Source organism: Macaca mulatta, chromosome 11 (assembly GCF_049350105.2).
Source record: "Macaca mulatta isolate MMU2019108-1 chromosome 11, T2T-MMU8v2.0, whole genome shotgun sequence".
Lineage (NCBI taxonomy): Eukaryota > Metazoa > Chordata > Mammalia > Primates > Cercopithecidae > Macaca > Macaca mulatta.
Genome location: NC_133416.1, coordinates 77,498,761 through 77,510,754, shown reverse-complemented (window position 1 = coordinate 77,510,754; position 11,994 = coordinate 77,498,761). Strand labels below are relative to the sequence as shown.

General features: G+C 40.4%; 1 protein-coding gene across 1 annotated transcript in view; it reads right to left on the bottom strand.

Moving 5' to 3' along the window:
• Positions 1-1,353: 1,353 nt before the first annotated feature.
• KCNMB4 (potassium calcium-activated channel subfamily M regulatory beta subunit 4) overlaps positions 1,354-11,994 on the bottom strand; it is a 65,050-nt gene continuing 54,409 nt past the window's right edge. The window contains exon 3 of the mRNA XM_002798660.4: positions 1,354-5,156. Coding sequence (XP_002798706.2) covers positions 4,988-5,156 — 169 coding nt within the window. The 3' untranslated portion in view covers positions 1,354-4,987. The remainder of the gene's footprint in view (positions 5,157-11,994) is intronic.

Genomic DNA, 11,994 nt, shown 5'->3' with positions numbered 1-11,994 from the left:
AGGAGAGAGGCCTCGGGAGAAACTGGTGTCCTCATAAGAGAACACTGGAACACACAGGGAGACATTAGGGGCACAAGTGCCTAGTGTAAGGACACAGCAAGAAGGGAGCCATCGGCAAGCCAAGGAGAGAGGCCTCAGGAGAAATCAAACTTGCCAACATTTTGACCTTGAACTTTTGGCCCTCAGAACTGTTAAAAAACAAATTTTGGTTGTTTAAACCACCCAGTCTTTGCTATTTGTTATGCAGCTCTAGCTGACTAATACACAGGAATGGAAAAGTGCCATCATAACAAAAATCTAAAATATGTGGCTCTGGTATTGTGTTGCCAGGCAACCGGCAGTATGGAAACGGATATTGCAGGATGAAAAACTAGAGACCCTTGTTATGTTTTGACCAATCACTAGGTAAAACTGACACCAGCAACAATTTGAAAGGCAGACTAGCTATGGGGAAAGCACTTAGAACCAGAGTGGTCAATGTATATTGGCGTCTCCTTGCTGATGTTTTTAGTGAGGTACTATCAAAGTAGTTGCTGTAAGGTCAAAAAATAAAATGTTTGCAAGTAGATAACACCAATCTCTGAAGTATAATTGCTTCTGCATTCCAGGGAGCAGGAGATGTGACTATTATTCAGTTTTGTTCAATAGTCACCACTGTGGCTGGGCACGGAGGCTCACACCTGTAATCTCAACACTTTGGGACGCTGAGATGGGTGGATCACCAAAGGTCGGGAGTTTGAGATCAACCTGGCCAACATGGTGAAACCCTGTCTTTACTAAAAAATACAAAAATTAGCCAGGGTAGTGGCGGAAGCCTGTAATCTCAGTTACTCAGGAGGCTGAGGCAAGAAAATTGCTTGAACCGGGAGGCAGGGGTTGCAGTGAGCCGAGATTGTGCCATTGCATTCCAGCCTGAGCAACAGAGCAAGACTCCGTCTCAAACAGACAAACAAAGTCTCCATTGTGTTCTGGGCAGACAATGGGAGTCATTTCGGCAGAGAAGACCAGATGAAGAATATTGCATCACCACTTAAACTCATTGTTGGAGAAGACTTCAAGGTGGCTGCCATTAATTTGAGGGACAGAGGTATGGGCCAAGCACAGTGACTAATAAATAACACATTGCTGGCTTAAAGAACTATAACTAGAGCAGCTCTTTGGCTGTGGCTACTTTCACATGAACTGACTGAAAGCAAATGAAACGGAAATCTCTAGTGTTTTTGATAAAATGATGTCACCAATGCTATGATGACCCTTAAGATGTCAGATGAACTTCCTCCTCCCAAAATTCAGAGAAAATCACCATGAATTCAGTTCAGATGCTGAGACTGATAATGCCACACACACAAGAAATGGGTATAAAAAGGTTTATTACTCACATACTGAGACTTTCCAGGGAGATAGGGCAGGCTCCCAAAAGGGTCGAGAAACGGCTTAATTGGTTTGGCTTTTATCCGTCTTAGAGTGTGAGGCTGGGGTGAAGCTTCCTGCATGTATGCCGGGGCTTGTGTGATTTGAACTTCCTGCTGGGGCCAAAGGAGGAGGCACCCATGCTTCCATCAGCTTGCCCAGATGTGCAGCATAAGGGGAAAGGGAAAGGTGAGGCTTCAAAGATGTCAGCAATCAACATTAAAAACGGCATTGAAGTCTTTATTACAGTCAAAGGAACTAAAACCCTGGCCTATAAAAGCCTATGTTTTTCAGTCTCTAAGGCAATCTAGGTCTAAAAATCTCACCAGCAAGCAGGGGCTGCAAAACCTGTGATGCCCTCCAAAGTTTCAGACGGAGCCACAGAAGCTGATGAGCAAGACTTTCCTAGAGGTCAAACCAGGGACCACAGAAGACAAGGGACAAGGGAGTTTCTTCCAGATAGCAGATTCATGGTTTCACTAAGGAACTCGCTTTCTGCTGGGGCAAGGGATCTCCATCATGCCTGCTCAGCAGATTATCATGGCATGGGCCATTGGCTGCTATCATTTTTGTCTTTAATTCTGGTATTAACTACCCTCTTTTTAGCTTTAGTAATAGAACCCTTTCCCTGGAGTTTTAGTAGGGCACATGTCCATCTAGTTAGAGGCACGTCCCAGCCTTTCTTGAAGCTAGGTATAGCTATGTAGTAAGTATTCATGAAGGGACTGTGGGCAGAAGTGATGGGTGTAATTTCCTAAAAAGGAAATAGCTTGCTCCCAACTTCCTCTTTTTCCACACGCTAGGAAGTCTTGAGCCAGCTTTGACCATGGAAAGAACAATACCCTTGGGTATTAAGAGAACTAACAAGGTAGATGAATCCTAGATCCCTTGAATACCTTGTGAAACGAAGCTACTTCTGGACTGCTATGTGAGAAAAAAATAAATTACTACCTTACATGAGCCATCATTATTTTGGGGTCTCTTTGTTACAGCAGTTTAGATCATTTTCTGATTTATACAAAAAGAGGATGAAAACATTAAGAAGGTAAGCTTATTTACCTTTCATGAACCTAAAATGTCCTCTGCTTGTTCCTTTAGGTTTTACCTTTAACAAGTATAAATAAGGTGCTTCAAATTTAATTGGCTGTAAGCAAGTAAGACCTTAAGACTACACGTGACCTTATGAATTCAGTGTGCTTCTCCCCTTTTCCAAAAATCAACCTACAGAATACAGTTGCATATACTTTTTTGGCATAAAGGGAAGCGTTTAATGTAAATGTGTATCAAACTGAAAAATGAAAACTAAGATTGATATATATCAACTTCCCCTTTTTTCAACACAAATGTATATCCATGCACTACTTTACTCTACTCTGTAATCAATTAATCATAGACAACTGGATAAAGATAAAATGGATAAAGCAGACTTCATCTCCCATAATGTGATGCAGAGATGATTTCTTGGACTTCCAGTTTCGTGTTACTCTATGCTTCAGAATAGTTCACTGTGTTGCTAAGACAACAAGGATGCTGCAACCGGAAACCGGGATTGAAGTCAAGGCACTGGAGCCACCTCAAAAGATGTCATAAATAGCGTGTTCAAGGCCTTTTTCACAGTGAAACTGTAACTTTTGAATTAGAAAAAAAAATGACTAGAGCCAAGCATGGTGGTGCACACCAGTAACCCCAGATACTTGGGAGGCTGAGGCAGGAGGATTGCTTGAGCCCAGGAGCTTGAGGCTGCAGTGCGCTATGATCACACCTGTGAGTAGCTACTGCACTCCATCCTGGGCAACACAGCAAGACCCCCATCTGTTAAAAAACAAAATACAAAAATAAACAGAAGATTATACTCAATTCAACACCTTTCCACAGACTATGATTTTCAGTTACTCACATTCTAAGATTAAGAAAACACTGGCCTATAATCCCAGCACTTTGGGAGGCCAAGGTGGGTAGATCACAAGGTCAGGAGATCTAGACCATTCTGGCCAACATGGTGAAACCCTATCTTTACTAAAATACAAAAAATTAACCAGGTGTGGTGGTGCATGCCTGTAGTCCCAGTTACTCGGGAGGCTGAGGCAGGGGAATGACTTGAACCTAGGAGGCAGAGATTGCAGTGAGCCAAGATCACGCCACTGCACTCCAGCCTGGCGACAGAGCAAGACACCATCTCAAAAAAAAAAAAAAGAAAAAGGAAAAAAAGAAAACATTGGTATGTGGACTAAAAGTCAGGAAACCATCATTCCATATATATATATTTTACAGCCCCATGGAAATAACTGAGGGGAACTTGTCTACATTCCAGTTTACCTTTATTCTAATAGAAGCATGTCTGAAGAGTATCACAAGAAAACAAAACGAAATTATGTTGTCAGTTGTTCCTCCACTAATGATGTACATCTCACCTAAACAAAGGTTTGATTCTGTGTAGTAAGTAGGTTTGATGTTCAGAGACCTGCGATTTGATACTTGGAATTTGAGTTTATAAACAGATACGAAGAAATATGGTCTTCTCAATAAACTTTTGATAAAGGCACAGAAAGCTCATCAGTAGCAATGATGTGAGCTGGGTTGCATCTCCAGGTTTGTCCAAGCAAACTGAACAATGGCAACAATCCTCCTGTTTTAATATTCATAACATCAAGGCAAGGACAAAGAAAAAAAACCCAAAATGCTTGAACTGATTTTGATGTTTGTTTCTGACCTACAAAAAAAAAAAAAAAGAAAACAGCATTTCACTAAGCTGAAGAGTGTCCTTCACATCGTGTATATTGTATTGCACATAAATTTTAAAAAATCCATCAAAAACAACAAGAACAGATGAATAAAGAAGCCCAGTGCTTTTTGAGATAGAAACCTTCTTCAGAATCACCTCCCTCTCTTAAGAAGTAATCTGGTGAAAAATAATGGTTAGGCAAAGGCAGGTGTTGGAGGATGTTTTCCCAATCTTTTAGAATGTCTTGCTTAAGAGACACAGAGGTGACTGGAGACTGAGTTACCAGTGTACTATTCGTTTTCCAAGCAGACGTCAAAAGATACTCTTTAATAGTGGAAACTGAGGGTTACACAGTAAGGTTCAGACTTCAGCAGGAATCCTTGTTGTCAAGTAAAAGTTTAACCTAGCAGAAGCAAATGAAACCCAGACGTCCTCACCTTTTCTTTTTTTTAAACTCTGGTGTTCTAAGCATAAAAAAGGAAATAGAAAATAACACAGATCACTCTATTTTAATATTTTTAAGTAGCATAAATCATAATGGTTTGTATACTACACTGTACAAATAATATACTGTTACTTTTGAAAGAAAATGAACTTCTTATAGGGTTTTCTGAAATAGTTACTCCATACAGCTAAAGCTTGACCCTTTAGCCACTGCTACAGCAGATGGAATACAAGCTTTGAGGTTCCAAGTCTTCCAGTTGTGCCTGTTTCTGTTGCCACTGAGGGATGAGCCTCTCAGAGCCCTGTCGTGGCCCTGTCCATCTCCTGCGCCAGGAAACACGGGTTCCGCAGGTGGACGCGTGCCGATGAGTACAGCTTCTGTGCTTTGCTTTCCACAAGCCTCCTCCCCCTTTAAGAGAACTTGCGCTTCTTCATGGCTTCCGCCTTGACCGCCAAGCTCTTGGCACAGATGGTCAGGACCACAATGAGAACGCCCACCACAAATGTCACCAGGGGCCAGAGGAAGCAATGCAGGAGGACAATCTCATCATGAGTGCGATGCAGAAGCACGTCGTCTGGTCTGCAAGACAACGGAGAGTAAGAAAAAAAGGGCAGTCAAATGCCTTGGCACTGGAAAACTCTTTACAACCTAAAGCCAAATTTGCTTTCCAGCCCATAGGGAATAACCATTACTGAAAGTAAAGGCTGCCCTCTGACTATAAACACTGTATTTTTGTGCTTCAAACCCATTACAGAAAGTTTTGAGCTCTTGAGTCACGTAATTGGTGCAAATTTACACATTAATGATAATATAATTTACATGTTACAAAATGTCAAAAATGTATTTCTTATGCTATGATTTTCCTTCATTCTAAGTTACTTAATGTATTCCACTTTCTCATTCATCCTCTAATGTCCACTGGTCAAGGGGTTTGAATCAGTCAAAAAATTACTGACGGGTGAGCATTCTCCAATAAATCAGAACTAGACCTTAGCTCACAGGTGTGGCCCCAGTGATCTTAATTCAGAAAAAAAAAAAAAAGGTCAGTTAAAGCCACTGCTTGAATTCAGTCAGAAAGACAGCTGGTGTCACTCTCAGGGCAACTCGGCTTCACTATGTAAACTAGAGGTTTTTATTAATAAGCAGACAATGGCTGAATGAATGCTTTTTCCCATGCTTCTGGGTGAAATTAGCCATCACTTTAAAACACTGACCACTTTCTTGATAAATCTTGCGAAGTCCTAGCAATAGATTTCTGTCTTGTCAATGTGAGGCTCTATTTTCCAATTCCTGCATTGGTCCCATTCACAGAAAGTGAAGATGAGATTTGCTCCACAAGCCATGATCTCTAATCTTTGGCCATTAGAAAGAGATCCTGGAAGAAATTTTATTTTATTTTTTTGAGATGGAGTCTCGTTCTCTCACCCAGGCTGGAGTGCAGTGGCGCCATCTCAGCTAACTGCAATCTCTGCCTCAGCCTCCTGAGTAGCTGGGACTGCCGGCACCCACCACCATGCCTGGCTAATTTTTTTGCATTTTTAGTAGAGACGGGGTTTCACCGTGTTAGCCAGAATGGTCTGGATATCCTGATCTCATGATTCGCCAGCCTTGGCCTCCCAAAGCACTGGGATTACAGGTGTGAGCCACCGCACCTGGCAGGAATTTAACTTTTTAACACAAGAGGTTTACATTTTGTAAGATATTTCCATTTCATCCACAAGGTTTGCTGTGTTACACTAGAGTAGCTATGTTTCCGCCAGAAAAAAATGAAAATAATGCAGAATAATGAGTCCAACTGCCCTTAAGAACATCAAAGCCTTCAGAGCACAAGAATAGTGCATCTAACACAGAAATACATTCCTGAAAATCACTCATTAGTCACAGCTCTCATAATTCAGAACCCATTTTCCCTGAAGATTGACAAAGGGCGTTGAATATTTCTTTTTACTTATGGTGGAGCTATCATGTGCCATTAACATAAATAGTTTTACCGACTGGCTTTGAAATTACAAAATCCTTGCATTTTTTCCTTTGATGCACAGTGTAATTTCAAATTTTGTACATAATACAAGATTTCTATTGATGTTTTATTTCATAGTATTTCAATTAAAATTTATATTAAGTAAATGCAGAGTCATTTTAACAATTAGGCAACAATCATCCCAGCTTTCAGAAACTGTGCCTTTTTTTGGAATTCCTATAGCATTAAATTATCTCCAAGACTTGTGCTACCATTAGTATATGTGTATATATTGATGTATATATTCTTTTCTTCTGTAAGGCCCATTAGGGCTATGACATTGTCATTGCTGCTATTCTACAAATAGATGTTGCTTGCAGCCTTATTATCCATGCAAATTTTCAAGAAACTTCATGACTGAAGTCTAAAAAAGTCAAGGCTGAGGTCTAAAAAGAGTCAGGACACAGGATAGCCAGAATCATATTTGAGAGTCTGAAATCCCCATCCCAGCACTGCCATGATTCTTTTCCCAGGTACAGTGCTCACAGCTGTCAGAAACCTCTCCCTAAGTGTGTGAGGGAAGGTAAAAGCTGTCTCTCAGGATGCTCTTTCCTTCTTTCTGTGAAGGACTGTTATGCTCCCCCATAATCCACTGATACAAAAATGAGTCTTAAATTCTTCATCAAAATGGCTAAGGGTGCACAAGAATGTGAATTTTACTTAGTATCACTGAAGTGTACATTTTAAAATGGTTAAGATGGCTGGGCACAGTGGCTCATGCCTGTAATCACAGCACTTTGGGAGACAGAGGCGGGCAGATTGCTTGAGACCAGGAGTTCAAGACCAACCTGGGCAACATAGCGAAATCCTGTCTCTACAAAAAACTACATGCCTGTAGACCTAGGTACTTGGGAGGCTGAAGTGGGAGGATCTCTTGAGCCCAGGAGGTCGAGGCTGCAGTGAGCCATGATCAAGCCACTGCACTCCAGCTTGGGTGACAGAGTGAGACCCTGCCTCCAAAAGAAAAAAAAAAAATGGTTATGGTGTTAAAAAAAAAAGAACTTGGATTTTTAAAAACATTATTTTAATAAATGTGCATGTAATTTCCATAAGTAATATGTTTTTGCAACTAATTTTCTAGTAAAATGCTTCAGCGTGGATCCTCGTTTGTATTCATACTCCAGTCATTCTTAACTGATGTTGAATGCTTTCACAATATTGTGCAATTGAGCCAGAAAAATAGCCCAGATGACAGTGGTGGGAATCATACATATTTTCTGAAACACAGTTTGAAGAACATGTACCAAAAAAGAATGTGAGTAAAAAGAAGAGGAGGAGAGAAAAATAATAACTGAAAAATGCTGGACCCAGATATTTGTTTTATTCAGAAACTTCTTGGCATTCTACCTCCTACCAGAGTGCTTGGAGTAAAACCTTAATATCTTAAATGACAAAACGACATCAGTCCCTCTGAGTTAGCCATACTGAATTTGTAATCACTTCAAAAGTGTTCTTTGAGCTGGAAATGTTAAATATAAATGTAGACATTTCTTGGTAAAAATAATTCATGTCCGTTTCTACTTCCTACAGCTCTAAGGTGCCCCATAATCTCCTTCAACAGGAAAAACATTTAACTGCACAGTAATGCTCACGCTCATCATTCAGTTTTTTGATTTAGTGAGATTATCTCTAAATTGCTTCTTGTGTCCTAATTAAAGTCTAGCTCATTCAAACGGGGCTTGAAGGCACTCCCCTGTCTCAGTTTCCTCCAATTTTATCAGGCAGGCAGTTTTTCAGATTGTTTAGCCAAAAACTATTTGCAAAGGGGTTTGGGCTTAGAATTCAATTTGCCATAATTATATGGTAGGGAATGAACTGTAATTTCTTTATAAATAATCACTGTTTGCCACATGTGGCAAACTGGATAAATAGCATCATGAGATCTGACGTCATAAAACCAGGATGGTGACAAGAATATGTAGACAATAAGCAAAAAAGGGGTAATTACTCTATATCTAGGGACTTCAAAAAAGTAAGCAAGAGATTTCTCTTGGAGTATGAAGGAACACTAAGGAAAAGCACTTTTAAGCCCTGGGTCAGGGCTACAAAAGAAGAGGAAATACTGTGGGCGCCCACAGAAAAACTTCCCTAAGCATTGGCACTACCCTGAGTCAGGGTTTGAAAATATGTGGTGATAATAATGACAGTCAGCATTTATTACGTGCTTTCTACCCTCCAGGCGCTGTGGTAGGACATTCAGACTCATTTGATCCTTCAAATGACCCTTTGCTCAAGTAATTTTTAATTTTCATTTTATAATGGAAGAAACTGAGGTAAAGAAAGATTGGTTTCCCCAGGATTACACAATTTAAAATAACGACACTATTTGAAACCCTGTCTGTAAGATTTTAAAAATTGTACTATTTATTTACCCCTAAGCCAGCTTTTCTCAAATTTGAATCACTTAACAGTGCTTGTTGAAGTGCAGTTTCCTGGTTTTCAACCCTTGATTTACTATAATTAGCATGTGAGTTTGTGGGATCCAGAAATCTGCATTTTGGAGAAGCTCTGGGATGATTCTTATGTGCACTTCAGTTTAAGAAGCATTGTGTAAAGTTCTAATAGATAAAAAAATGAAATATGAAACGCAATGCTACTTAGTTATTTCTCAAACTGCCTAATTGATACTTAATGTTCAAGTCATTTTCTTTTTTTCTTTTTGAGACAGAGTCTTGCTCTGTCACCCAGGCTGGAGTGCAGTGGCGCGATCTCGGCTCACTGCAAGCTCCACCTCCCGGGTTCACGCCATTCTCCTGCCTCAGCCTCCCAAGTAGCTGTGAATACATGCGCCCACCACTACGCCTGGCTAATTTTTTGTATATTTAGTAGAGACGGGATTTCACCATGTTAGCCAGGATGGTCTCGATCTCCTGACCTCGTGATCCGCCCGTCTCTGCCTACCAAAGTGCTAGGATTGCAGGTGTGACCCACTGCACCCAGCCTTTGCAGTATTCTTTTTGTTTTCTGAGACGGAGTCTTGCTCTGTCACCCAGGCTGGACTGCAGGGGTGCGATCTCGGCTCACCTTTGCAGTATTCTTTATGTTGAACTGTTCTGTTGTGGGGATCCACTCAGAACTCCAGCGTTGGTTACAAGATTATTTTAAGCGGAAGACATTTTAGATTCAACAAGTGCTAAACAAAGCTTTCTTGGATCTTCCCTTATCTGACTAAAAGCAGCAGCTTCTGAGATTTGAGGCTACTGTAAATCCCTTCTCCAGGGGAATTTTGTGGCCCTGAGGAAGACAGAAAGACCACTAATACTCACGAAGAAAAACATTATCACTAACTTGTCCTCCTAAAAACCCATTTGTCCTTCCCATAGGAAACTTTTCTTTCTCTTCCTTTTCCCTTCTAAGTTAGGTAGACAAGCCCTGTCTTATGTACTACTGTGAAGCCCCGTGCTCATAAAAATATTAACAGTGATAAAATGTGTATGCTTTTTCTCTGGTTATCTTTTGTCAGTTTAATTCACAGGCCCCAGCCACTAAACCTGAAAAGGTAAAGGAAAAGGTTTTTGTTTGTTTGTTTTTGTCCCCTATAGTACCATGAGCCAATTTTTGCCCACTGGGGTCTAGCAATAATACTGTGATAAGGGCTTTTAAAAGCTTGGGAAGTGGCCATGCACAGTGGTTCATGCCTGTAATCCCAGCACTTTGGGAGGCCAAGGAGGGAGGACTGTTTGAGCCCAGATCAAGAACAGCCTGGGCAACATAGGGAGACCCTGTCTCTACAAAATATAAAAAAAATTAGATGGCCATGGTGGCATATGCCTGTAATCTCGGCTATTTGGGGGCTGAGGGGGAAGTATCGCTTGAGCCTAGGAGGTTGAGGCTGCAGTGGGCCTGCAGTGAGCCAAGACTGCACCACGGCACTCTAGCCTAGGTGACAGACTGAGACCTTCTCTAAAAAAAACCAAACAAAAAAAGGCTAGGGAGGTATTAACCATATCAAGATTATGGTTAGCTCCACGGATGCTTCCTATCTATGAATGAAAGGCTGACTATAGAGGTATGAATGTTATAAACAGCCTTACATTTTCCTTAGCTGTTTTCTCAAAGTAGGTTAATTTTATGTAGTAATGTTTAATTGTACAAGAGTTGCTGCTCATCAAGCTTGCCTATTCTTCATGGAGAAAATTAAATCAAGCCCCAAACTTGCAGTTTTTGGAGAGAAACATTTGCATTCAGTTTTGGCAGGATATCCAGAAAACTGGCAGGTACATTATTTTGGAGCAATAAAGTGTTATATACACATCTCAGGTACAGCAAGGAAAAAAATAATTCAGTAACACCAGACCCATGATTAGGACTACAAATAGAAGGTATACCCCAGACTTATCCTACAAACTATCATTTAACAGCATTAAATTCTTCTGGTAGCTGGGTTTGGCAAATATTCTCCTACTGATTAAGATGACTGTCCCTTCAGATGCAGCCCAGTCAAGTAACTGTCCCAACCAAGTCTCCCAAAGTAGAGGCCTGGGGAAACCGCCACCGCTCTGTGCTCCCAGAGTAATCGACTTTTTAAAAGGTTTTACTCACACTGTGTGGTAATTATTTTTTATCCATCTGTCAGTTTTTCCAATGTGATTCTTAAAACCCTGAGATCAGGGGCCTATTAAGGATAACCCCTGTCGGAGATGCTTCTTGAGTTCTCAGAAATAAAGAGGGGTAATCGTCAAGACTTGCAAACCAGAAGGACGCTTAGGACTTTCTGTCTTTTTTAAAAAAGCAAGTCAGTGAATGAATTTTATTCTAAAGTCAGCTTGGCATAAAAAGGCTTTATTAAAATCCTTTGTTGTTCTTCCATTGAAAATACAATGGAAAGAGAATTTTCAACCTAGTTAGATATTCTCTAAGATCAGATCTAAGAAACTGCATTAAATTTACATTAAATCCTTTTCCTCTTCCATCGACCTCCTTGAGCTGCTCAGGAACCTGGATCAGTTACAGGTTATCTCCACACCAGAGAGTAGGACTTTTAATTCATTGATTTCATCAGAAGTGCAGGATTTCTGATGTTCCTTGTTCCAGAATTCCTGTGAGGTTTTCTTTAAGAATTACTGTTCTTCAGAGTAATTTGGTTTGTGGTTTCTCTGACTTACCAAGTTAGTTATTTCATAGAGGACTGTAAGTGTTTTCTGCCCAAACATTTAAACTTAAGGTTTAAGCATAAATAAACTGGAGACAAGAAGACATCTACATTCTTCTATTTGAGAGATTATTCTTATTATAGTTCTCACCTTGTTAACCTACTTTGTAGTTCCAAATTTGATGTGAAAGTTCAACATTTTAAATTCACACAGGAAAGATGAATTACTGATTCAATAAACTGTGTTGTGACAACACAGGCCATTTGGAGAAAAAAACAGCGGCTCCCCGTTTTATTCTCCCCAC